The 27,694-nt window shown below is 47.8% G+C and overlaps 1 protein-coding gene across 12 annotated transcripts in view; it reads left to right on the top strand.

Moving 5' to 3' along the window:
• The window catches only part of PTPRM (protein tyrosine phosphatase receptor type M), a 1,478,792-nt gene that overhangs the window by 1,379,146 nt on the left and 71,952 nt on the right, over window positions 1-27,694 (top strand). For all 12 annotated transcript variants that reach the window (XM_085607017.1, XM_085607015.1, XM_085607014.1 and 9 more), the window contains one exon: window positions 431-528. In XM_085607017.1, the coding sequence (XP_085463143.1) occupies window positions 431-528 (98 nt within the window). The remainder of the gene's footprint in view (window positions 1-430; window positions 529-27,694) is intronic.

Raw genomic sequence — 27,694 nt, 5'->3', positions numbered from 1 at the left:
TCCCTTCCCTGACATTTGTATATACCAATCCAACATAGATTGATAGCTAATCATAACAACAGATTTTTTTCTAAATGCACATGTGGTGTGCGCGCCGCCAAAATGACATGGCTCTCTGTGTCAAACGTGTTATGTTCTTTTTCTAATTCAGGGATGCTATGCAGCATGACTAAAAACAATTGAAAAAAACAATAGGGCCCAAGGGTGAGACTTATTACCTTTGCCAATGCTTGTTTATTACTATTGCCGTATTTAATATCATGTCTTCTCTCACAGAATACCTTTGTTGCTCACCTACACAATGCATACATCATGTGGGATGTTTTTTTCATGTATTTCATTACAATATTTGCCCACAGTGTCACATATTTTTTCTCTGTTAACATATCTTTACCATGTTTTCACCAAAGGTATGTTTTGTTTTTTGCAGGGCCGATGCAGGAGACCATCTATGACTTCTGGAGAATGGTCTGGCATGAAAACACTGCCAGCATTGTGATGGTGACAAATCTCGTAGAAGTAGGGCGGGTAAGTAGAGTCTACGCGCACTACTGTTAAGTGTAAAGAAAGCTAAAGATGACTATCAATTCCCCCTTCCACACTGAGTCTATTTTGTTGTAAATATATAAAATATTCACACACTAATCAGTTTATGTGGTGCATAATACATTAGATCCCAGGACTGCACTACGACTGCTTGAGTTTGCTAATTATTTTAGGGACGTGACTTGAATGTTTGCCTGTTAGAATATTAATGTGATGTCAAAGGGTTCACCATGACTGATGCAAGCAAACTGAAAAACAAGCAGTGGCAGCAGCCCCCACGGCTGGGGGTGATTTCAACAGGGATCTGCATGGAAGGCACGTGCTAGGCTCAACCGGTGGGGATTTGTGGGGCAGTTGGTTGGGGATTGACTTCTACCAGGCAAACGGTATTAAGCAAGGAATACATTTCGTGATCATGATTCTTCAATAAAGAAGTCAGTTGTGTCAAATTCCAGTAATTGAAGAAAAAACTGCTATGTAATGTGTGCACCAGGCTTCTTGTGCCGAGTTATGTTAAAAAGATTTGTAAAGCGCGCAAATACCCAGAGGTGTCAAGGTGCTACGTTGCTCGAATAGTCCTGAGAGCAGACCACCATGGATAAGCACAAGCATGATATACCGTGTACAGCTTTCCCTACTGCCTGTTCCCAGACAGCATAGCATGACCTCAGGAGGTGCATGCTGCCCCATAGTCAAGAATGCCTGCTGTCAAAAGGCGTCCTGCTTGGCGTTATGGCCAGGTGAGAGCATAGCTTTTCATTGGTATCAGCATAATAAGCAGTGAGCAAAACTGGCTAGTAAAGAGAAGAGTGACTCCAAAGAACAGCGCTGAAGTTGCAAGCTGTTGGCCTACCTCACATGCCCCAAAGGAAGTTCCCCAGCCTGTGGACTATCCTATGTTCTCTCCCTGGCTCCACCCCTTTGGCCATCAGCTTTTCAACAGAACCAGACTATCTTGTGCATTGTTTTAGTCATAGTGATTAGTGGTGGCCGCCACAATGAAGAAGTGGTGGGTTGGGTGGAGGGGGCGCGGGGGAGTGCGGGAAGTGGAGCGTGCACGAGCAGAGGGGTTAATAGTTTTTTTTAAAACAACACTTACCTGGAGCTGTTGCCGCGTCGCACCTCGTGCTTCCTGGTCCTGGCAAGCACTGGGGCTGCGTCACGTACTCTCTGTGCAATCGCCTCGCTGCTCTCATACTATGAGTAAAGCGCAGAGATTGGCCTGAGCGGGCTAAAAAGATGCTCCGTTCAGACCAGCGAGTCTGTGGGAGTGTCTCCAGTCCGGCTGTTCAATGCAGCTGGGCTGGAGAAACCTAAGTGCTCATATGTGTTTTGGTCAACCTGAGACGGCCAGCCAAACACATATGCACACTTAGGGGGTGCACATAGCACTCCTCCTCCCCATGCCCCGCTCCGCCCTGCACAAGCTGGCTCACATCCGGCAAATGAAAAGTAAAACAATGCTATAAATTAGATGTATTTTTCATTTGCTGGCTGTGGGCCAGGCAGTGGGGCAACGCACCTCCGCCATTGTGCAGGAGCCACCGCTGATAGAATCATAGGATGTTAAGCTGAGGTCGTGACACCAACCTTGTTCCCATGATCCAAGGTCGGCGGCTTTAGTCGCTAGGTTGTGCGATGTCTAGACGCAACATAGCCCTGCCTCCTCATTTGCTGACTACATTAACGGTGTATCAGGCCGACATAAGAATGCATCTGCGATGAGAAAACGTCACTAGTCACCTGCAACATTTTATTATACCGGACTGTTGGTGGCAAATCGCACCTACCTCCAACACTTTGAGGGAAGATGCAGGCCTCGAGCCGGATGTTTGCAACAGAAAACTCTGCTTCATCCTGCACATGCATAGGGTGCTTAGGTCCTTGCCTGCCATACTCCACCTACATCTCAAATAGAAATCAGGTGATTGCATTTCTTCCACTGTTGGTACCTCAAGTGAGCCTGCACTTCTACAAATGTGCCACACAAATAAAAGTTATTTCTGGTCTGGAAGGCAAAGAAAGAAAAGGAGAAGGAAAGAAGTCGGGCGACAAAAAGAAAATGAACAGTGCAGTAGCGAGTAGTGGTGGAGTTGTGACTCCAAAATCTATTAAACTAAAGCCCATGTCTAAGAGAATTAGAAGGATGGGACAAATAGAAATGACAGAACATAAAAGGTATTTGGGAGCAGAGGCTGAAGTTTAAGCAGCTGCCACAACATTTACACATTTGAAAATAGTGCACTCTGCGATTCGGAAAGAAAGAAAAGTTATTTCGAAGAAAAGGAGTGGGATAGGAAATCACCGGGGCACCAATAATTAAGTGCAGGCATGATGCATTTCATATAATACCTGGAATCTGTATTAGTAATTTTCCTTACACTCTCAATCCCTTTTCCATCTAACCTGGATCTCATATTATAAGAAATAAAGCACCTTCTACTTCTCAGCTCTGTGGCCCTATAAAAAGGTCCTTTGTACGCACCCTTTTGCTTCAAAGAAGCCATGGAACTCCTGAGTGAATTGCAGTATTCTTAGTCGATTCCAGTGCGGGGCACTGTATTGTATATTTAATAGATTTGATACTGCAGTCCACATACACTATTTTCGTTAATTTTCCTATTAATTCAGGCTCTTTCACTTTATTCTCAAGAAAACAATTGCCTCACCAGTCCATTATGGTAATTTGGCACAGACACCCGTCCGCCGTATTACAAGTTCCATTAGATCCAATGGAATATAATGGAACTCGTCATACGGCAGATGAGATATCCGTCACGTTTGTGATGGAGTAACCAAACTCGTAATCAGACCCTAAGTGATGTCACAAAAGAATTGTCCAACCACGATCGTGCAGTTCAATCCAGTCTGTTTTAGTAAAATAAGATTAGAATATTGTGGTCACGCCGCTATTTGCCGTCTGAAAGCACGTGAGCAAATGAAAGAATGCACTTCGAGAATACCTCTCTTCACAAACTGTGCCACAGACCATGAAAGGATCTTTTCGTGGACACTCTAGGCACTGTGGAGAGGCAACATACAGCACATTAGAAAAGCACACACTGTATGTTGAGTTTCAGTTGCTGAGATAAAGCATTGTGTAGGATTGGATACATGTTTGTGAAAGATAGTCTGGGGCAATACAGTGGGCTGCTTTAAAAACATGGCTAAGAGACTTCAAAACTTCCCTTTTCTCCACCAGAAGCCAGTGTAGGGATTTCAGAGGCTCTGAAGCAGAGGAAAACCTTGGAATTCCCAGCTCCAGTCTGATCCCTCTGCAACCTTCTCATTTGGCCCATATCCATTTTTTTTGCAGTTTTATGTAGCGCAAACTCGACCCGGAGGTATTGGAGCTTTACATGAGCATCAGTTACATCACACTAGGACTAGGACATATTCATTTTTGGTAGGCACAGGGAGATTTGCCCAGAATCATAGTATAGTGAGCCAACGCCGAGACTCGAACCTGGTTCCCCTGCTCCAAAGTCGGCAGCTCTGGCTGTCAGGCCACATCCTCTCCCCAAAAAGAGGGAGTTGCAGTAGTGTTGGCAGCTAAGTAGTAGCTGGAAACACCATGCAGTGCACATTCTTTGGAAGAAAGGGAAGGATGTCTTAAGCCCCTTCAGCAGCTAGAAGCAAGTAGAGGTCACACGCTTGACCTGCGCAGCTAGGGAAAGTTCCAGCTCCAGATGCACCCGCCGCTTATTTAGCGTCTTGGCGGGAACAGGCAGGGATGACCAGGAGGAAGGCTAAACTCCAATGACAGAGGGCCTGGGATACGAGAATTATTTTATCCCAAGTTCCTCCGTATGGCATCAGAACACATTGGGGACCTCTAATACTTGGATTATACACGACCAATAGTATTTTTGCCGAGAAAATCTTTGCATCGCGAATATGATGGCATATATTCTAGGCAGCAATATTAGACTGTCATGTTCTCTTTGGGACACTAACTCAGAGCAGCAAGCCGCAACTCTGTTTCCTGAAATCACGGGGTTGTCAAAAAATGGTATAGAGTAGCTGTAACTCCAAGATGAATGGAAGTTTTCTATTGCTCAATAAAATGCAAGTATTTGCTGGCTTCGCTTTCCTTCTGTAACTAAAGCCTTTCATGGTGCTCTGTCGAAGCCATTTCTTTCCTCCGTGATCCCTCCTTTTTCTAGGCACTGCTTTCTCCTGTTTGTCCGTCTTCTGTGTCCCTTGTTCCGCCGGACCCCGCAGTCTGCCTCTCTGTATGCATAGCATGCTCTGCCCAGTCTCAGAGGGCCTTCTCTAAGCGAGGCTGCGAGCATCGTCTCCCGCCCGTGCACGTCTCCGGTTCAGCCAGGAAGCGCGTGGGGGCTTTACTAATAACCCCCCTTCAGTATGTGATCCGCCTCCCCTCCCGCGAGACCAGGGAGGTTTGACTGGCAGTTATACTGACCGGCTGAGGTTAAGAATTGAAAGAGAAGGCGTCGGGTTACCCCGGGTTGAGTTGGTGATCTTTCACCTCCTACGGAGAGAAAGGTGCCATGTGTTTTTTAGCGAATATTTATTAGGAATGGTGCGTGTGCAACTCGTGGAGTTTACTCCTATTAGCAGGCAGTAATGTTTAACCAATAAGGTGCGCGCGTGTCAGGCATGCAAGTCAATCACTTTGAGTTCCAAATTATTATATATGATTCCTATCACTATTATTATTTTGAAGTCTGTTTTTCAGCACACAAAAGCTCACTTCAGACGATAAAAGAGTAAACCAAACAAGTGATAATGTGGGTGGGTGGGGAGGATTGTTTACGTCAAGCTCGCTATATCCCATCGTTTCACGCACAGATTAACGCACGGTCTACAGAAGCCTACATATTCGCAGCCCTCTTGGAAGTATATATTACTTGTTTTACGGTACAAATGGTTCATATCCCAATCACTGCTTTAAATGGGCCGGTACTGAGTACCAACACTTTTTTTATTTTGAGACGGAGAGTACTGGCATCTCAAGAGAGACCTCTGGTAGCGCCAAGAGACTTTCGCGCAATAACCACTCCACACCAATTGGCTAGCCTAAAAGGCCATTTATTAGGACAGGGTTGACACCAAATATAACAACAACATCAACAACTCCAAATAATCCCCCCCACATCCTGTCATTCATTCCTCCATTCACTCCCACACTCCAACTACTCACACCCACATCACCCATTGACCTCTTCACTTATCCCATTCGCTTCGTCACTTCTCTTTCCAACCTCTTCCAGCATCACCAGCCATCGCACTCCTGCATGACGTACCCCCACCTTGCACCTGTATCCCCCTCCCCGGAAGGGTGAGTATGCCCATCATGGACTCCCTCCCCCCCCCCCCTCCCAAATACCGCCACACGCTACCTCAACCCTGGCACGCTGTAACAATTACCCCCTTTCCCACTCCTGAAACAAGTAGGGTGGGCGGGTGGTCAAATTTACTAAATCCCTATCCTGACGGCGCTGGGAGGCAGGAAGAGGAAGAGCTTCCTCCCCTGCCCCCTTTTATGCCTACCTAGTTCCCACCCCCTCCCACTAACTAACCCCACCCTGTCCCGTGGTCTCGCGCGAATACCCCGGGGGAGGACTGGTCTGCCGACCTTGCTTCCCCCGGGGCACGCATTCGGTGAACGTGCGCTTAATAAATCCCGTAAACATAAACAAACATAATACTTTTAATTGGAGAGTGCAGGCACTTCTCAGTAACAAGCAGGTACTCTGGTACAGAGTACCTTCAATTTTATGTTTCCATTTCATGCACTGATCCCATTTTCATAGTTTTAGTGGTTGAGGAATAAAGGACAGTTTGTCTCGCTCTCCGCTCAGTAACTTCCCCTGGAATGAACTCTCGAGGCGGACCTGAACATCTGTGGAGAGAGCAAATGGCGGGGACGCTTTGTTGGCCGGTGTCTCTGCCCTGGAGCTCCCTGCAACGGGGACATTTTAATTGGGGGTTAGAAGCTACCAAGAGGCCTCGCTTCATGCGATGCCTGGGTCTTGACGCCCCGCCCCCACCAAAGATGACTCCCACCCCCTCGCCTTCCCCGATACCCTCTGGCAGGGTCTGGGTACCTGCCGCGCTCCGCTGCTGGCTCGTTAGACTCTGCACTGCTTCGTGCTCTCGCGCATGCGTGTCAGCAGGGGGCCCTTGTCAGTGCGGCACGCGCCCGCTGACTGCACCTGCAGCAAATACAACACAGTGACGTGTTCTGTGTTCCTCATCTAATGACCCTCGTTTGAGACTAGTGGATTTTTATTGTGTGGTCAATTGTCCACACCCTGGTGCTCGGATTGCCAGAGTGGACACCAAGATCTCTGTTGCGATGCATTTCCAAATCCACCACCAAAAGACTACGCCCAGGCGTCTGAATTGAAAAACTTAAATTGAGGATTGCTGCATGTGTTTCATATTTTTTATGATGTTCTCCTTTCACCGTTCCTGTTTTCTGTGACATCTTTGTGTTTTTGATCTTATTATTTTGGCGTACAGACTGGCAAGGGTCACGGACCAAGCCATGGAGAGAGCGGACATGTATCATGGCAAAGTCCATGATTTAATAGTGGGCTTTTACATATTAAAAAATCTTGGTTAATTGGGATTTTTTTTTTATTCAGGGTATATTGATGTGTTAATATGTCTAAAAAAACAAGCGTGTACTATTTGTAGTGATCTGTGCATTATTTGCAACCTCAAATGTAACTAAACTGTTTCAAGACTGTCCTTATTTAAAAACTGGCATCAGAACAGCTGGGCAGTTCTTATATACAGTGCACAGACACCCTTGAGATCTAGTCTGAGCAATATTGAACTGTAAAATAAATAAATACACACATTTATGTAACCCAGTGTCAAGATACAGTAATCCTTTTGTTCAGCTTCAATTCATTTAGTGTTCAGCTGACAATGTAACTTATGAATTACCTTGCTACATTTCTAAAACTACACAAATCACCACTTAGATTTGTTTTCTAATTTAATTCATTTTTGGCTTACATTTTCATGGGCTAGGCCAACTTCTGCTGCAGATTTTTTCAGTTATTTCTTTGTCTCCGTCTCGTATGTACATTGAAATGGGATCCTAGGGGTCCATTACGGTGGCAGGCGGACAAAATCCGCCCGCCACCGTAACGGCAAAAGGGACCGCCCGCCATATGTGTGGCGGTCCCGCAATTCAAATTAGGATTTTTTACATTAACCCGGGCGGTGCTGTCAGCAGCACCTGCCCAATGTAAAAAAGGCATGTTGTGCATTTGCATGCACTACGTGGCAGGCACCGTGCATGCAAATGCAGGGGGGTACCATAGGTACCCCCTATGTGCACCGCCCCAACATCCTGGGGGACCGCAACGGGTCCACAACAGTGATCTCTGCCTGGCTTTCCATGGCGGGGTCTCCGCCATGGAAAACACTGCACCGCCGCACATCATAATATGGATGGCGGTGTCTTGCAGACACCACCACCATATGTGAGCCCTTTTCTGCCCGGTCGCCTGTCCGACCGGCGGAAAACCGGCGGACGGTCTTTCCGTCCGCCAGGGTCCCCCGCCATCGTAATGTGGCGGGGAGAAATGGTAGGCGGGCGGTGATCATTGGCGGGCAGATCACCAACGCTACATGGGCGGTGGCGATCCGCCCGCCAACCTAATCGACCCCTTAGTTCGTCTGAGATTTTCTGAACTGAGAGTGTTGCAAGACACCCCTGGGGTTTATTTGTGGCTTCGGAGAGATGAAATGAAAACAGACTTCATGCAAGTTGTTACTGATGATAGTACAAGCAAATCGGCTCGGGATAGCTAGAGCCACGACAATACATGGGGTTGTCTGATGAATACTGTTTAAGATAACGTGTCTCTAATTGGAAAGCAAAAAAAAAGTAGATATTGAAATGATGCACTTGAGTGAGGAAATAAGCTGTTTTCAAGAATTGTGTGTGATTAACTGCAACATGTAAACGTGCTTTCCATCTGCGCTGCTTGCATACTTAGACAGTATAATGGCCAATCCTTTTAACAAGATGGGAACAGTTGTCTGAGCCTTTTGGGAAGTGAATGCACTTATAATGTATGTAAGTGCCTACAACAAGGCAAGTGGTGACATTTTGTGTCAAATGCCATAGCACACTGTTAGCAGGTATACAGGCCATAGGGTGTATACTGGAACTATCTCTGTCTCCTCTGCTCAGCCTCACTCTGACTACACCTTCCAGCACAGGAGGAAGGGGTCTGAGCAAGCCCCAAGCGTCAATGCTGCGAACACTGCAATGTTGGTATTCACTCCACTGGAAGGGACACAGCACTGTTGCCAGTCATATTATATATATATATTCCAGGTAAGCAATACAGCAGTCCCATGCAGAGGCACACAATCACTCTAGGAAGTGGGGTTACAGGAGCTATCCAGCCCAAATCCTCTAAGCATGCTTGAAGGCAACTCGCCCACCCAAGATAGGTTTCCTGGAGTTTTTGTTCAAGTTTTCATGTACATTCTCCTTCCAGCAGAAACTCAACACAGACAAGACGGAAGTTCTGATCTTTGGGCACATCACCTCTCTGTGGAACCGCACCTGTTGGCCCTCCGAACTCGGACCCACAACCAGAGACCGTACATGCAACTGTTGTATCTTACTGCATCCTCCCCATTGTTACAAGTCCCGGTCGCTCATCCAGTATGAATGTGGTGTAGTGGAATGCTGGAGTGCTTGGTGATGTGATGTAATGGAATGATTGAGTGTCTGGTGATGTTCAGAGTGTGAGTTGGAGTAGGTAGGCTAAGCAGCAAGGGGGCTTACTTAACAGCATAGCACTCTACTTACTTCTAATAAACCTTCTTCTTCTACAACCTCCTCTATGGCTACTGGACTTTCTCCTTTACAACAGCAACCTCGGCTTCATTCTGGACAGCAAACTCACCACGAAATGCCAGATCAACGCAGTCTCCTCTGCCTGCTTCGAACGATCTTCAGATGGATCCCTATCAACACCAGGAAAACCATCACTCAAGCCCTAGTTACCAGCCAGCTGGACTATGGCAACACACACTACGCAGGCATCATCACCAAACTCCTGAAAAGCCTGCAGACCATTCAGAACTCAGCCGCTAGACTTATCCTTGACCTCACCATATGGACACACATAACCCACCACCACAGGAACTTCCATGGCTCCCTATCCAGAAAAGATGCCACTTCAAGATGCTGGCATATGCCTACATGGCCCTCCACGACCAAGGACCACCATACATCAGTCACCGCCTGAACGTCCATCAACCCTCTAACCACCTGTGCTTCGCTCCCTTGCCGTATTTTTATTATTGAAAGCGCAGTCGATTTCCTGTTCCAATAAATACCATGTCTAACAAGGTGGACGTCGTCAGCACGTCAAATACGCCTATACATACGGATATAGCCAATAACACACATTCTTAACTGTCTACACTTATAAGATGTCTCTTAACTGATATATTAATACACCAGCTCCTAGCTGAATATGGTAAAACTGCTGTCTACAAATGAATAAGCATGACCAGGGATTTTTTTTACTGGGGTTTTAGGGTACATTGTGCCACCATTTACCCAGAGGATGTTGGGTTCAAAAGGTAAGGGTAGGGGTGACAGTCATTTTAAGGAAATCCACCTTCTTTAATGTTGCCCCATTGTTTGCTCTGGAATTCTCTTGAGTTTCTTTCCAAACAAATGGGCGGAGCTGGGCAGGCCAAGAGCAGAGCTGGGAGACAGAAGAGAGCTCCAAATAACAGAGCCAAGGGTTCCACCTTTTCAGTTTTGGGGTTCATAGAACCATGGGGGATAGTTTTGTTGCCACAAAGACTGTTCCCTGAAAGAGAAGTGCATTACATTCTAGAAAAACTAAATGGGAAGCTTGGGAAGCCTACTAGGAATTACCAGGGCCCAACAGCAAGGTATGACTTGTTTAGTCTGTTTCATACCATGCTTGATCTGCTCCAAGGACAGAATCTTCCTCTGCCAAAGAGGAGAAAAAAACATCTGTCAGGTGCCATAAAAAATAATTCCTGCTTGACAATTGTGTATTTTTCTTTTTAAATCATTACCATTTTATGTAACTTGGTTTGGACCAGTAATGTTATGTATGATCTCTTGTGTTGGCTAGTTGTAGCCTATAGACCACATGAATCTTTTTGAGATAGGCTTTCCTGCTTGTACCAAGCCACTAAGGATGAGCCAAGAATTCCTCACAGACATTGGTTTATCTGTGTGGGTCCGATAGTCTGCGACATGTGGGAGAACAGTCATAGCCAGCATCATGACACTTGCGTCTCTCTCCCACCTACTAAGACCTCTGTTCACCTTGGAGTGCTGCTCGTGTACCTTCAGGCCAAAGATGATTCTCACAGCTCTGCAATGTACAGATTGTAAGTTGGAATTGAGCTTGGGGGATGTGTTGGGGTAAGCTGTGGTACACCAAAAGTGTCTATCGAATTGAACAGGACTTGCTGGGAAATACTTAACAAGATGCAGATTTTTGATAGTTTATAAATGTTAAAGTCGGGGCTTTTCCTCAGTCCAAGATTGTGTGCTGGAAAACGGCCCAGATTTTCTGGCAATTTGAAAGGGATCTCTGCAGGATTGCTGGCTTCAATTGTAATTTTATGTGTGTGTGTGTGTGTGTGTGTAGACTAGGCCTGGGCGAAAATTTCGTTCCGTTCGCGGAAATTGCGATAATTTGACATTTTCGCGTTCCGCGGAGAGCGCGAAAATGTAAAAAATTCCGGTTTCCGCAGCTTGGCGATAATTTGTTTCTTGCTTGCGCTATAAAATAATAAATTCTCGCGCGCGCGCGATCGCCTTACCTGAATCCCTGCCTTCGCCGACAAGTTTTCTTGATCCGGTCGCGTTCTCCATGAGATGTTGTATTGTTTTTAGCCATTTGCGCTGTCTCGCGACAGTTCGCGCCCGCAGTGACGTCATGCGTCGCGCGATCACGTCTTTCTTCTCGCGATCATGCACCGCGAGAAAACTCAAAACAAGATGGCCGCGCCCGCAAGCAACCACATGGGTAAGTTGGCGACCCGCAACCATGCAGAAAATCTCGCGAACATGCCGGAAAAAAACGTCCGCATCTTCGCGATATTTCCGCTTGTTTGCGATAATTTTAAACATTTTCGCGATAATTTGCGAAAGTTAATTTCGCAAATTCCGCCCACCCCTAGTGTAGACACAGGTGAAATGAAATAAGTGCATTCATTATTATATGTCATCACTGATTGTAATGTGACGAATTCTTACTCTAAATCTTAGTAGTTTATAACTTCATAAACCAAAATTTTAGATTTCTTAGTTTAGATGTCATTGTATTGGAGGGTATAAATGAATGGCACTAGCTGCATATATGTTTAGTGTAGGTTCATGCATTACCTCATTCACTGCTTTACGGTGATGAGTAGATGAACGCAAAGGCTTTGTTTCGAAATGACAAAACCGCATTGTAAAGCATGTATTTACATGTAAATTTGAATCTCATATATTACTTGAAATGAGGGTGTGTTAAGGTTGTGACAGCCCTTGCTATGATGAAGCAGCTTTGGTTTCTATGCAGTTTAGCCCCTCACCTATTTCTCGCACTGTTTGTCCCTGCTATCCAGGTTCTAGAAACATCAGCTTTGCCAAGCGCGACCATCCGGAAGCGCGCCCTTAGGACCCGGCTCCCCCCCGCCCCGTGCGACACACCCCCTTAGGGGGCGTCAGCCTGGCCGGCAGCCTAATTGGTTGCCGGGCGGCGGGTGTCCTTCCGGGTCAGAGCTACGTCGAGCGAACGTGAATTTCCGGTCGTGATGAGTGGAGGTGGGGCGTAGGGGCTATTTAGGCCCGCTTTGCACCCTCACTCATCCTCTCTTCCTACGGGGATAACGACGACCTCGGAATCTCTTCGGAATCTTCTTCGGGATCTATTGATTGGCAGCGGTGTAGGCGTTCGTTGGCGAGACGTTGGGGCTGGGTCTGGAACTTTGCCGGTCGTCGGGACTGCTGTTCGTCGGTTGCTGTGCTGCTGGGTGCATGCTGGTGGGGACTCGGAGCTTCGACGGTGTCTGTGTCCGGCGTTCGTTTCGAAGGGCTGTTGCCAGGTAAGGTGCTTGGGGGGGTGTGGACTCGGGCTCGGCCGCCGGGGTTCTGCGGGTGGCATCGTATATTTGTTTGCTGCTCCCACGGGGCTCTGAGCGTCTTGCGGGCCTGCTCCCCTGAGCATCTGTGTGCGGATCGAGGCGCGTGCGTTCGTGCAACGTATGAGGAGAGGTTGGGGGTTAACTGTGCAGTGAGGGGCAGCGTATCTGCCTGTCGCGAAAACGGCGGTAATTTGGGGCGCGAAGAATTCGCGGGCGATTCGTGTTGCGCATTGTGTTGTTAGGTCGTGAATAGTATTGTCCGGCTTCCGCTACTGACCGTACTGTAGGGTATTACAGTATTGCTGGCTGTGCGAGCGGGGGTATAGGTGGTGTTTTACCCGCGCCTGCTGTTTGACCGGGGGAGAGCTGCCTTTTTGTAAACGCTGAAGTGAGGGTTTTGGCGGCGCGTGGGCTGGTTACCAGGTGGGAAGGTGGACTCGTGGACTTGAGGGCCTGGTGATTTAAGACCGTGGTCGGCGTGCGCACGCGAAGCCCGGGGGTGATATCAGCGCAGTGAGATAAAGGTCACTGCGAGCTCGGGGGGCGTAGGCACGACACATTCAAATTGCTACAGGGCGCTGGGGGAGGTCGGCTATTGTGCATCCATATCCTCTGGGCCGTGTGAGGGGGCTAGCGTCGTCGAGCTGCCAGGGGTTGAGCCAGCCAGATCCACTTGCTGCAATATGCCCCCCAAGAGGAACCAGAAGAGAAAAGGGGGGGATTCAGAGATAGCACAATTGTTGAAATTGGTGCTAGCAAAGATGAGTAGGGATGAGGACAGCGAGGCGGATGATGAAGGGGGTGTGGCTCCCGAGTCAGATAGCGAAGGGGAGGCAGCGCCAGTAGCGCCCGAGCGCCCACGAAGGACGATGGTTCCACCGAAGGCGGCCTTCCCGCCATTGGTGAAGAAGGCAAAAGGGGGCAAGAGGAGGAAGGTGACGAAGGGGAGTGAGGGGGCTGTTCCAGAGAGGATAGATTTGCAGCCAGATGCGCCTCAGCTGCCAGTAGAACCTGCGCCAGCCGTGCTCCCTACCCCGTTAGCCCCCCTGCCCGCTCCTGCGCCCCCCGCTCCTGTAGTACCCTCCCTGGCTCCTCTACTACCACCTGCGCCACCTCCGGTCACTCCTGAGCCCGTAGGGGCCACACAAGAGGGGGCAGGGCTAGCTAGGGATGATATTGGCTTGATTTTGGCGGAAATTAGGGGAGCTCTCAAGACCTTAGCGCCGCCCGCGAGTACCCTTGCCCCCCCCGTGCCGGAAGTTCCGGTGGTGTGTTCACCACCAGCAGTGATACCAGTTGGACAAGCTGAGGTAGTGGGGGCGCAAGTGCCTAGTGCGTTGGGGGGAGGCGGTCAGACTGCTCACTCCAGTATTCTGGCAACCGTGGCAACATTGTTGTCACAGCTGGGAGCCCCGGCAACAACCAATACAGCGACAGCGCCATGGGTTCCACAGGCGGGGGGTGCGGTCCTAGCAGAGCTGGGCAAACAGGTGGCGCTATTAAGTAAAGCACAAGAGACAGCGACGAATGCGCCTGGACCAGCGGTGGGTCAAGCGGCCCCCGCGCATGCAGTGCCCGAGGTGACCTCTGCAGGTAAGGCAGGGGAAGGCTCAATTAGTGGGGGAGGCAATGACCCTAAAATGCCAAGGGGTGTTGAAACGGTGCTGTCAAAGAGAGGGAACTTGGCGGCGCATGTGGCGCAGGATGTGAAAGAAAAGATTTGGAAGGGTGACTTTGTGGACATATTTTCTCTGATCAGACCAAAGCGAAGGGATGAGGCCCCTGGAGAGAAAGACAAGAAGGAGGGGTCCTTTAAGGATAGAAAGCCAAAGGTGGAGGAATCCATCTCTAACTGGCTGTTTGGTTTTAACGTGTTTTCAATCATACTGCTTGAAAAAAGGCCAGAGTTGGCAGTGCCATTGATTTGCTATGCAAATAAAATCTTGAAGGTACAGGTGACATACTGGGGTGGCGCTTGGTTAGATTACGACAGGGACTTTAGGTGGGCGGAGGTTGAAGATCCGGATATGGGGTGGGACCAGACGGAGGTGAACGTGTGGCTAGAAAGTGTGAACAAATTGCATGTGAGGCAGCCCTTTCGGACTTCCCAAGGAGGCCCGGGTGAAAAGAAGGGCACATGTTGGGCGTTCAACAGGAAAACATGCTCATGGGCTCCAGGGACATGCAAGTTCAGGCATGCATGTGGTTACTGTGGCCACCCCTCCCATCCCGAGTTCAAATGTATCAAAAAGTCCAAGGAAAAAGGGAGAGAAGCTAAGCCCCCACCTGCACAATGAGTTACCGACGCCGGTCAACGTAGGGAAACTGATGCTCTGGCTAAATCGGTACCCTGACAGGAAGGCAGCCAGAATGTTGTTTGAAGGTTTTTCAGTGGGGTTCCGCATTCCTGCCGCTGGGGTCCCACCGGTGGGTTACTGTAAGAATCTAATGTCAGCACGGATGCACTCAGATGTGGTGACAAGTAAGGTGGGCAAGGAATTGGCACTGGGGCGGGTGGCGGGTCCCTTTGGTTTGCCTCCTTTGCCCGGGTTTGTGTGCTCTCCCTTGGGGGTAGTACCTAAAAAGGAGCCTGGGCAGTTCAGGATGATTCATAACTTATCAGCCCCCCAGGGGGCATCAGTAAATGATGCAATAGACCCAGCATTGTGCTCGGTGACATATGCTTCCTTTGATGCAGCATTACTGAAACTGCGGGCCCTGGGGCCACACGCTTTGTTGGCAAAGACTGATATTGAGTCTGCATTCCGGCTCCTGCCGGTGCATCCGGAGGACTATCACCTCTTGGGTTTTCAGGTTGACTCCCGCTATTACTTTGATAAATGCATGCCTATGGGGTGCGCTGTGTCTTGCAAATATTTTGAGACGTTCAGCACGATGCTACACTGGCTGTTTGTGGAAAAAACTGGGCATAAGGAGATAGTGCATTACTTAGATGATTTCATGATCATGGGCCCGCCTGGGTCTGAGAGTTGTGGGCGGGCTTTGGGTCAGCTGATATCTTTGTTGACCGAAATGGGAGTGCCCTTGGCCCCGGGGAAGACTGTAGGTCCTGTGACTAGCCTGTCCTTTCTGGGGATCGAAATAGATACCGTGGCGGGGGAGTGCAGACTGCCATTGGACAAAGTAAGGACATTCTCTCAGGCCATTGACACCGCCTTGGCGGGCCCCAAGGTAACCTTACATCAACTCCAGGTTTTGGTGGGTCAGTTGAATTTTGCTCTGCGTATTATTCCAATGGGCCGCCCATTCTCAAGGTCCATTGCTCGGGCCATGACTGGGCTCACGCAGAAGCACCATCATGTAAGATTACGGGCGGAGGTCAAGGAGGACCTGAGGGTATGGCGTGATTTCCTGAAGGGATTCAATGGTAAGGTGATATGGCCTGAACCGGCGCGGTCTTGCGCTGAATTGGGCTTAATTACGGATTCAGCGGGCAGCATTGGTTTTGGGGCGATCTTGGGAACCCAGTGGTGCAGAGGCGATTGGCCATTGGCATGGCATGAGAACGGGGTGGCCAGAAATATTGCCTTTTTGGAAATGTTCCCGATTGTGGTGGCAGTGGAAATTTGGGCCCCCTTTTTCAGGAACAAAACTGTGGTCTTCTGGTCTGACAATATGTCGGTGGTGGAAGCTATTAATAGGCAGGGGGCTTCATGTAAGCATGTGCTGCGGCTATTGAAGCATCTGGTTTTGGCCTGTTTGAAATTGAATTTGGTGTTCAGGGCCGCACATATTCCTGGTGTACGTAACCAGGCCGCTGATGCTTTGTCTCGCCTCAAGTTGCAGGATTTCAGGAAGTACCATCCGCTGGCGGACGAGCAGATGACGGCTTTTCCAGCTTCGCTATGGAGGATTGGAGTGCCGGATTAGCAGGGCTGGTGGGAGCATCTCTGAGCAGAAACACGAGTCGAACTTATCAGCAGCATTTCAGGGATTACAGGAATTTTGTGGGGCATGCAAGCCCAAATCGCCCCCTCCTTTTTTCAGCTGTGACGCTTTGTGAATATTTAATGGTATTGAGGAACCAAGGCAAAGCAGCGTCTTATGCCAGGGCGCGCGTAACAGCGATAGGCTTCTTTGCAAAGTTGGCGGGGATCCAGGACCCTGGGGCTAGCTTCATGGTGAGGAGGGCATTGTCAGGATGGGCCAGACTTGAGGGGTCTAGGAGGGATACACGCAGGCCTCTTAACGTGCAGTTGTTAAGGGACATTCTGGGAATACTGCCGACTGTTTGCACATCACGGTATGAGTGCGCCTTGTTCGGGGCAGCTTTTTCTTTAGCCTTTTATGGGGCCTTCCGCTTAGGGGAGTTGGTGGGAGCCTCTAAGGAGGATCAGACAGGGGGACTGCAATGGCAAGACACAAAATTAGTCTCCGGCGGGTTGGAGGTGGTTCTGAGGCGTTCAAAAACTGACCCTCTGGGGAAGGGATCCATTATCTATTTATCTCCAGCCTCAGGGGACGTGGCCTGTCCGGTAGCCAATATGGAAGTTTATCTGTCATTACGCCCCAGCGGGGTTGGGCAGGCGCTGTTTATTCATGAGCAGGGCGCCTGTTTGTCGAAATTTCAGTTCAAGGCAGTTTTTAAACAGGCGTTGAGCGCTCTGGGGCGGGAACCCACAGGTTATTCTTCACATTCTTTCAGGATAGGGGCAGCAACTCTCGCAGCGGGGGCTGGTCTAACGACTGAGGCAGTTAAGAAGGTGGGGCGCTGGTCTTCATCATGCTTCAAACGCTATGTGCGACCTGAGTTGCTGTGACGGTTTGTTTGATTCAGGACTGTCTTACGCTGACATGGCTTTCTTTCCCCCCATTTATTAGTATGTCGACGAAGGTGGTCTGGGTGCTGGGGCATTCATTCGGGCGGCGCGCCACGGTTCGGCTGCGGCAGAGGCGAGTGGTGAAACCAGCCGGTTTGAAGAGGGCATCCTTTTTGTGGCGAGGCGTCGGTGGCTTGAAGATCCGGCAGTTGCGCCAGTTGGTTTTGGAGATTCAAAAAAGCGAGGGACTTCCGTCCCCGGATTTGATCATTTTGCACGTGGGTGGCAACGACATGGTGGATTTGGGTCGCATGGCGGTCAGAGAGGACTTACTGATGGAATTTGCTTGGCTAGGGAGGACATTCCCACAGGCCAGGATTGCTTGGTCGGGCATGATCCCCCGACGGGTATGGTCGGGAGGGGTCAGATCCCGTGCCCTGAACATTTCGGTGAGACGCCTGAATGGGGAGTTGGCTAGGCTGTGCTCAGTATCGGGCCGTCTATGTCACATCCCTCATAGACTGATTTCTGGTGAGCAGATGTTTCACTCTGATGGGGTGCACTTATCGGACATCGGCACGGACTTATGGATCAAAGGGATTTGGTCTTTTGTGCAGAACCTTTTATTTGGTGGGGAGGGTGAAGGACCTATGGCCCCTGGTCACCCTAGTGGCGGAATAGAGGTCACAGGGTTGTGATTTGAGACAACGGGAGGCCTGTTGGCATACTCCTGAACCCAGCATTGAGGGGAGAGATGGTAAGCTCTCCGCAGGGAGAACAGGGACACCGGCTGTTGGGGAGGCAAGGGCGACAGGTCACACGGGCCTCCTTGAACAGCCTGGTGGCGAGGGGGTGGGCCCCCGGTAATACACGGACAAGGATCTAGGGCATTGGGGGCTCACCACTCATGGACGCAGGTGGGTTGCGCCTTGCGTGGTTCTCAATCGGCGGAGACGCGAGCCGGGAGGCCCCTTAGTACTGGAGGGTATTAGTTAGGTTGTGAAATATGAACACTTGGTTTAATTGTGTGATGTTCTTGAACTTCATGACCTAAGAATTGTCAAATGATATTTTGATTGTCATGTTTGTGAAGATGTATTGTATTAAACATGGCCTGTTTTTTCCCACATCAGGAGTGAGGTTACATTGTGGGTACATGGGATGGAGGGGGAGCAGGGGCGAGATGGGGGGTGTCCGGGTTCTATGCCAAGCGCGACCATCCGGAAGCGCGCCCTTAGGACCCGGCTCCCCCCCGCCCCGTGCGACACACCCCCTTAGGGGGCGTCAGCCTGGCCGGCAGCCTAATTGGTTGCCGGGCGGCGGGTGTCCTTCCGGGTCAGAGCTACGTCGAGCGAACGTGAATTTCCGGTCGTGATGAGTGGAGGTGGGGCGTAGGGGCTATTTAGGCCCGCTTTGCACCCTCACTCATCCTCTCTTCCTACGGGGATAACGACGACCTCGGAATCTCCCACCCACCCGTCCCTTGAGTTAGAGCTTCAGCTGGTTGGTTGGGGCTAGTGGGTTGCGGAATAGAGGTCACAGGGTTGTGATTTGAGACAACGGGAGGCCTGTTGGCATACTCCTGAACCCAGCATTGAGGGGAGAGATGGTAAGCTCTCCGCAGGGAGAACAGGGACACCGGCTGTTGGGGAGGCAAGGGCGACAGGTCACACGGGCCTCCTTGAACAGCCTGGTGGCGAGGGGGTGGGCCCCCGGTAATACACGGACAAGGATCTAGGGCATTGGGGGCTCACCACTCATGGACGCAGGTGGGTTGCGCCTTGCGTGGTTCTCAATCGGCGGAGACGCGAGCCGGGAGGCCCCTTAGTGCTGGAGGGTATTAGTTAGGTTGTGAAATATGAACACTTGGTTTAATTGTGTGATGTTCTTGAACTTCATGACCTAAGAATTGTCAAATGATATTTTGATTGTCATGTTTGTGAAGATGTATTGTATTAAACATGGCCTGTTTTTTCCCACATCAGGAGTGAGGTTACTTTGTGGGTACATGGGATGGAGGGGGAGCAGGGGCGAGATGGGGGGTGTCCGGGTTCTAGGGTGTTGAGCTGTCATAGTTTGCTACTATACAGAATAATGAGAGTTTCCTATGCACCATTCTGGAGTCGGAGGCGTGTGCTCATTTGTGGATCTTTCACGTGAGCCAGGCTATTCTGTGGGTCAAGCTTCACATGTGGCATCGATATAACTGCTCATATTAGCTAGCGCTTGACCCACCAATAATTTAATGACATTTTCTGCTATGTGAATAAGAGGTTGTATAGATGTGGATGGAAATTTGATATCCAGGCACACCCATAGCTTTACATTTGTGCTGGAGATGGCAGACATTGGCAGTGTCCTGCAGTTTTCTGCAATTTTGACCTGGTATTTTTTGGCAATGTTATATGGAGTTCAATAAATACTCTCCCTAGTACTCCTGGAAAGCTTTCATGTGACCTTTTAAAGGTGCTCCTATTCCCCCTGGGCAGAGTTCTCCATGATAGAGCTTCCCTTGCACCCCCACCGAATCAGGAGTTGATCCTTCTCTTCCAATCTGGGAAGGGAGTTACTCGGCTGGAACCCATCTCTGACTGTTATCTAAGTTAGGGAGAGGTGGCAGAGGAGTTTGGTAATGCCCACAAATGTATATATTGTCATTTCCCAACTTCCAGGGCAAACCACACCTTGAAACGCCCACTCCCACCCTTTTAGTCCGCTTTACTGCTGCGGATCTGTCTGCACTCATTGGCAGAAAAATCTGCAGCTGTCGATACTTTTATACCCACCATGATTCAATTGGTGGGTTCTGGCTGGTGTACAAATTGTAATTGTACTCCTATAGCGCTTACTACCCCTGATGAGGCGTCGAGGCACTTTTCGGTGAGTAGCACGCTAATATGGAACCCAAAATGTATTAGTGGTAAAACAGGGAACTATCAGTTATTTTAATCTGGGGACATGCACATCTGTTAGTTGGACTGAATATGGATGTTAAATTGGACCAAATTTACCTTTGTGGAAAGAGCCCCAGGTGTTCAAACGTCACCTGCAAACTACAAGAAGTGATAAGCTATTATTGCTTTTTTTCCCCTTTACCGTTCTATAATGGATGAACGTGCAGCATTTGGACCTGTTATCCATTTGGAGTGTGCGTCTGGCCACACCGACCGGTTTGTTAGTGGCCTGAGCGGCTGCACACGTTTTGCGCACGTGACGTGTCTCTACTAACGACGGGGCCAGTTCTGGGTGCGCGAGGACCCGCCAGCCTGATGCCTGGTGCTCAAGTGGCGAGCAGCGCAAAGTGTGCCCTAATAGCTGCAGAGATGATTACACTCGCTGACAGAGAGGGGATAATGGAAAGCCGAACGCATGGCTCACTGACTGCCGACAACATCAGACACCCCCCCGCCGTCCTTCCTGCGCGACGCTGCTGGAGACACGCGGGGAGGCGCGCGAGAAGCCCAGTTGTCATGGGGAGCGAGCGCGGACTGAAACAATAAATCTATAGTCTGATTAACCACAGACAAGAGCTGCAAATGTAACTTTTACATCTGCCACGCCTTCCTGCCTGTACCTTTCCACCTGTGAAGCCTACTGTGTTATTTGGTTGATTTCTCTTTTTTTCCCGGCTCCTGCTGCTGACTGTTGTGTTATTTTAGGCGCGTCGAGCAGTGGAATTAAAAGCAGAGATTGAGGTGGGGCCCGAAAATCACTGATGGTGCAAGAGACCAAACTTTACATTTTATGTGTGCTCACAGTCGAACACGTGCTGCTGTACATGTAACAAAACGCCTGTCTTAGTTGGGCGGGCTTTTCTGAATTCTGCTTAAAATATTAGCCTTTAGAAGGAATGCCACATAGAGAGGGGCAATGCGAGTGCCCTGGGTTTGGTAAAGTCACACACCAGGAGTAAATTATACCCGATGTCCTGTTATCTCAGGCCGTGGGAAGTTAAAAGGGATTCTGAGTTGAACCTATAGAATTCAGGCAGGAATGAAGGTTTATCAGGCGAATCAGTAATTTTGTGCCTGTTTCCCCAGGTAATTGCTCATGCAATCCCCTCAAAACATTCCAAGAGTCAAATCCTACCGGGTTAACATGGCAGGGAAGCGTTGATGCTATGTGCCTCATGATTGCCATTGTGGTCAGTCACACAGTTCTTGGATTCATCGAGAATCACAGGCCTCATACTTGGTTGCTTGCAATTTCTTCGACTGCTGTTTGTCTAGCATCTCTCTGAAGCTTTTTCCTTGTAGACCATTTTCTCGTCATTCTGTGGGTAGGCCTTTTTTTAACTACTTCATTATCACATCTCGTTTACCATTTAACTAGTGATTTTTGCATATCTTTTAAAAATATTTTTTATTCCTTTATTTTGTATTGTAATGTTCCCCTTCTTACCCATAACCCTTTACACTTAATCCCATTAACTAACCTCCTAATCTTTGCAACCGTAACCTCTTACCTTTACAGTTAGCACCTGACCCCTTATCCTAAATTTCTCATGCTTAACCTCTTACCTGAACACCGTTAACCTCTTACCCATAAAACCCTTGCCACATACATTACCTCATACTGTCTATTCCTTACATTTATCGCATTACCTCCTACTACCTCACCTCGTAATCCCTCTCCCTTAACCCTTGCCTTTATCTCTTACACTTTACCGTTAATGCGAACATTTAACTTCACACTTTAACCCCTTACCTCTTGTCTCTTTCTCCCACCCCTTTTTTAGCCCCTTTACCCCTTACTATTAACCCCTTATCCATCCCGATAATCAATTACTCTCTACTGGTTACACTTACCTTATTAACCCCTGACCCTTAACTTCTCCACTTATGTTCTTAATCGTGCCCTTAATCCCTTACCTTAAATACCTTATCATAAACTCCTTAAAACACATCATTTACTCTTTACTGTCAACCCCTTTCTATTAACCCTTATCTTTATCCTTAACCTTACCATAGACATTTATCCCTTACAATTACCTTAAAACCCTCAACCTCCTACCCCTTAACAACACAAAATCCTTACCCTTTTACTCCTAATGCATTCCCTTACCCATACTCCTTTATTCTTAACCACTCCTGCTACCTCATATTTACCCCGTACACACTCTCCCTTGCTCTACCCCAATCACGTTACAACGAAATGACAAACGTTGAGATAGAATTACATTGTAACCCACAAGGCAGTGCCCATGAGAAAATGGCATGAAAACAATATAAATGCGAACAAAGGGTCTCATCGCACGTTATGAGGGCGTAAGTCAGAAAGAAGGCTTTGTGAGTTACGACTTTTCAGCTCGTGTCTGGTGCGATCGCAGGGCTCAAAGATATCACTTCATGGCCAGCTCGAACATGTACCCCTCAGAGGTAGATACGTTGCGTACATTTGCAGCAAGTAACTGTAAAAGCTGTTATTTACACCACTGAGAAATGCAGAACACTCCCTTATGAAGTGTTATTTAAAACAAGCTATAATTTTGTTGTTATTCCTAACTGGCTGGGCAAATATTTCCTCCAGCTTAAATTAGAAAAGGACCTTCAGCATGACAGCTGTATATTATTGCTCTATGCTCAGTGACATTTTGAGTGGAGCATTCTGAGGGCGCTTGAGTGCAAATGACGTTGACACATATTTGCTCAAATTCCGCTTGAAAATGCAGGGGGCTGAACAGAGATCTGATTTCCAGAGTACATACACTTCTCCTAATCCGAGAAGCCCCCTAACACGATAATGTAGATGTCCAGCTTGGGAAGAATATGCATGCAGCTTTCCCCTCACTGCTTTGCTGAAGTTTGCCTCAAGTTTCTGCTTCCAGGTGGTGGCGTTCTCATTTGTTACAAAATTAAGAATCTTAGAAATGCCTAATTTTAATTTAGGAGCACAAATCATACCATCTGTGAGACAAAATCCAAATCCCTGTCCACAGAGACAGGATAGGGGGGATTTTCTATGGAGTTTGCAGATATGGAAATTCTAACAGTATGTTAAAATGTTCAAGTTTAGCCTTAAAGGTGGTTTTGTGGGCATTCATGGGCGGTTATCCCTGCAAAAACAACCGCATATAAACAACTGCTTGTACATTTGTGGTTATTCACACTCCTGTTCCAGATAGTTTCTCATCTTGGAATTGTTCTCAAATGTACTCCTGCCATGGAAAGGAATAAGTATGTTTTCCAGGTGGGAATAGGGAAGGATCGCTGTCTAGTGAATAGAGGCATATGTAAGAAAGGAGACCTTATGGGTACATATATTTTCCAAGAGGAGAGATGTGGCAACTTTTTCAGGAGTCCCTGATCAATCAGGTGTTATTGGTCTCAAATTATGACAATGTCGGCCTTTTACTCAGGTGTTCCTGGTGCTTACCTTACTGTTTGATGCAAAATTCAACATTGAGTCCACCCCCTGAGCACTCAACCTTCACAGTAGCAAGATAGGTCATTCCAGGACTTACTCAGTACGGGGTGTGAATTCTAAACTCAGAGCTAAGTTAAGAATTTAATAAAGTGTAAAAATGATTCATCAGCCAGGCTTTACTTGAGAAAGGAAAAGTATATTTTATTCACAGGCATGAACAGGAGTAATACAAGCTAACATTTCGGTACAGAATTCCTGTGGATTTATTTGGTTATTTTCCAGTGAGGGATGGTTGGTGCAAACATATTTTCCTAAATTTAAAGCATACTTCTAACCTAAGCTCAGTTTTGCTCCATCCGATTTCCGAAGAAATACTTTTGGTAAATACCAGGCTGATATGGTGTCATCACAATTAAAATTGTACCTGTTTGGATTCATATTGCCTTCGAGGTCGACTTTGGAATATGCGCTCTTTGCCATCTGAACCTTATGTGAAGATCTCCTGGCAAACCTTGCTTGCAGAAGTGGTGTTTAAAGTTAGAAACAGATTGATTGCTGTCTCACAAACGTGCCTGTTGTCTCTGCTCCTTCTTATTGAACATGTGAGTTGGTCATGAGTATTTGTGGTTCAGGTACCGTCCAGAGGCGGGCAGCAGAAAACAGACAGGAGGAAAAAGCCCTCCTGCAGTGAACATTAGAACAGCTCTACTGATGTGTCCTTTAAATTGACCAATAAAGCAGCAACACGTTTTCACAGTTGAACAAAGACTTGTGTTTGTGTTTAGTGGTAAAATCATAACTTTTCTGTGATGAAATAATTTCCCATTAAATCATTTTCACAATATGAATAGAAAAGCTCCTTCAAGGCCCACTGTAAATCACTCTTTTTTTTCTCTCTCTCTTGGGATTGTGGCATATTTAGGTCTGGCCTTTTTAGACTGTTATTTTTCCAAGACAATTGCTACATAATATAACTACTTAGAGAGTCATTTGGTCAGAGTTCTTCATTCATTGAGCTTTTACATTGTCAATGCTTCTTCCCACCCTACCATACCACATGGGACAGTGGGGCGGCCCACTTACCCACTGGCTCCCTTCAATTTGAGTCAATGCCTAAAGTCCATACACATTGTTCACTTCTACCTAAAATTTTGTTTTGTAAATAACATTAAAAACCAGCTTTTTATTTTGCCTGTACTTTGGGTTTCCATGGTGATTTATTTATTTCCAGCTCCCTTTTAAAGTTATAAAGTGTTTAAATAACGTTTTAGCTGCCTACAATTTGTATCCTTGGTTATTCGATTAGTTATTTTTTTCGCTTTCACAATTGAAGTAATAATAAAATGCACGGCACATTTGAAAGCTTTTATTTACAAAACGAAATTACGAAGGGTTTTCACATCAGCGAATGCTTTTTAACATTTACATTATGAACACAAGCGTGTGTCAGCCACATTTAGGTATGTTTCTTTTTTTGCGGCATATGCCTGCAATAAAAAGGAAAGAAATAACTATCTTTCAGATTTCCAAAGTCGGATCTATTGGATTTTTTTTATCAATGCATGGTTCAGAGTGCTGAGTACAACTAAATAAATTGACGTTGGTAAAAATCTATATTTCATCAGATAGTTTTTTGTTCCTTTTTACTGCATGCTCTTCACATGAAAGCTACTTCAGTAAATTGCTCCTCCACAAATTCACCAGGGATGGCACTAAACCAGCCTCTATAGTGTGACAGTAAGACTATGGCAACTGCAAAGCAATGAAAATCAAAGGAAAGAAAAGGACAATTACCCGAGGAGATTTCATTTTCCCCCTTGTCTTCTGATATTGCTTTTCTTGGAGATGGAAGTGTGAATTTGTTTTGTGGAACACACAATGAAAACCTGTTACCAGTCAAGCGGGGAGCGTGGGCGGCACATGGGATTCAGGGACTTTCGAAGTGCTTTTTGTCTTTCAGTGCTGGGGTGCAAGGCAGTCACTTGGGTGGGCTGCTTCTGTTGTATGGCGTGTCAGGATATGGAAGTTTATCAACTGTAGTGTTTTGTTGTGAACGCAGGGCCTAATGGCGGGAAAAAAGAGAGTCTGGAGTCAAGAGACTTCAAAGCAACAAACCTATTGAAATTAACATCAAAAGCGTACCCTGTTAAACTGAAATGTTTGTGTCCTAAAACTTCCTGGACTCTGTTCACAGTCCTTTGATACTAGAGGTGCACAGCAAAATACGAGGGGGTCTGTGTATTCTTGTCATTGTTAGAAGTCCCTATGTGCCTCAACAGGGCTTTTAAGCGCTAGATAAATACATTTACCGTTGGGGGGAGGGGGACAGTTGCTTCCTAATGGCAAAACCATTTCCATTTAATGCTATACGAATTTGACTCTGACTATGCCAGGTGCCTGCAAGGGCAGCGTGTTTCCCATTGGACGTGCCACTCCCTTGTACGTTGTTATTGACGCAGAAAGAGCACCCTTATGCATCTTTGAAAGGTGAGGAAATACTCATTGTGCAGGCAGCAGTGGCAGAGGCATCTGGTGAGTTCAGGATTTAGCCACTCACAGACTGTAAAAGCCTTCCGACGCACATTCGATAGAGACTTGCTTTGTAGTAGACAATTGAATGAGAGGCCGAGTGTGCGCACCCCCTGGGAGCAGGGTACCCTAGCAAGCAACCAGCGCAAACTCAGCAGGAAAAGCTTAGCATTCAATATCTTCATGGGTCTTCTGATCCATGAAGCCCTTTTTTGATGGGGAGTCTGCTTATGTTTTACATCTTCCAAGAGCTCCTGCCCCCCCCCTTTATATAAGCAGCCTGTTTTACCTCTACTAATTATTGTGATCTCGCCTACAAGAAGGGTAAGCTGCTGTGGATGAATCAGTCAATCTTCAACTTGGCTTTTGTAGGCACCGGGCTCGAGTCCAGTGGTTGCGCACACCGGTTAAGTGGCGCGATGTGAGTCTTGTAGAGTCTGTGGCAAACAATGAAAAGCTGTGCCTGATGCGCTGAGGTTAATGCAGCATCTCTCATTTTGGCAATCACTGAGAGGCTTAGGCTTAGCTCTTATCCCCTAAAAATATAACTTTTTGTTTGATTTGTATGGCTATTCTGGGGCAAAGTGAGTAGACCGCCTAAGCAAGAGCTTTGATTAACTCTCTCTCTGGAGCCTTTTCCTTATAGGTATTATTTTGGAGCCCTCTCGCCTTCGCCCACAGCTCCGTAAAGGATGGGCTTCTCATAAGGCCAAGGTTTGAACAGAATGGCATCCACTCATTAAGTATACACTATGTCACATCCAAGCTCTAGCTGAGCTCATGCTCCATAGGGGATCATTTCAAGTTTAAGTGATGTTTGCACCCAGGGCTATCTCTACTGTAGATGGTGTAATATTGCCACCAAAAAATTGAAACACAGTTAAAGCTTTGTGTGACCCACCTACCTTAGCCAGGTGAGGCAGCAATATGGCAAGATCAGCAGCATCAAACGTCACCAGTGCTACAGCAACAGCATCAGGCATACAGGAGCATCATCGCTCAGAGAAGACGTCGTCCCGAGCAGTGGTGGCCAGCACCGATCAAGGGTGAAGGAGGGGGAGGGGGGGGGGGGGGGGGGGAGATGTAAAAAAATAACTTAACTTATTTTCCGCCGCATCTCTCCTCTGCGTCAGGACTCGGCCAAACAGGAACCAGGAAGCACCCAGGCTCCCGTGACAAATCACAACGCTGCAATGCAGCACTGTGATTGGTCTGAGGGCTTGGGCATGTTCTCCACACAAGCTGTTATGCGGCCTGCATGGAGAACATGCAAAGTGCGCATGATTGTTTGGCCGGCCCCAGAGGGCCGGCCAAACAGTCATTGCACACTTGGA

The sequence above is a fragment of the Triturus cristatus genome, chromosome 5_2 (assembly GCF_964204655.1).
Source record: "Triturus cristatus chromosome 5_2, aTriCri1.1, whole genome shotgun sequence".
Classification (NCBI taxonomy): Eukaryota; Metazoa; Chordata; class Amphibia; order Caudata; family Salamandridae; genus Triturus; species Triturus cristatus.
The sequence above is the reverse complement of the archived record's forward strand: the minus strand, read 5'-3'. Positions and strand labels throughout refer to the sequence as shown.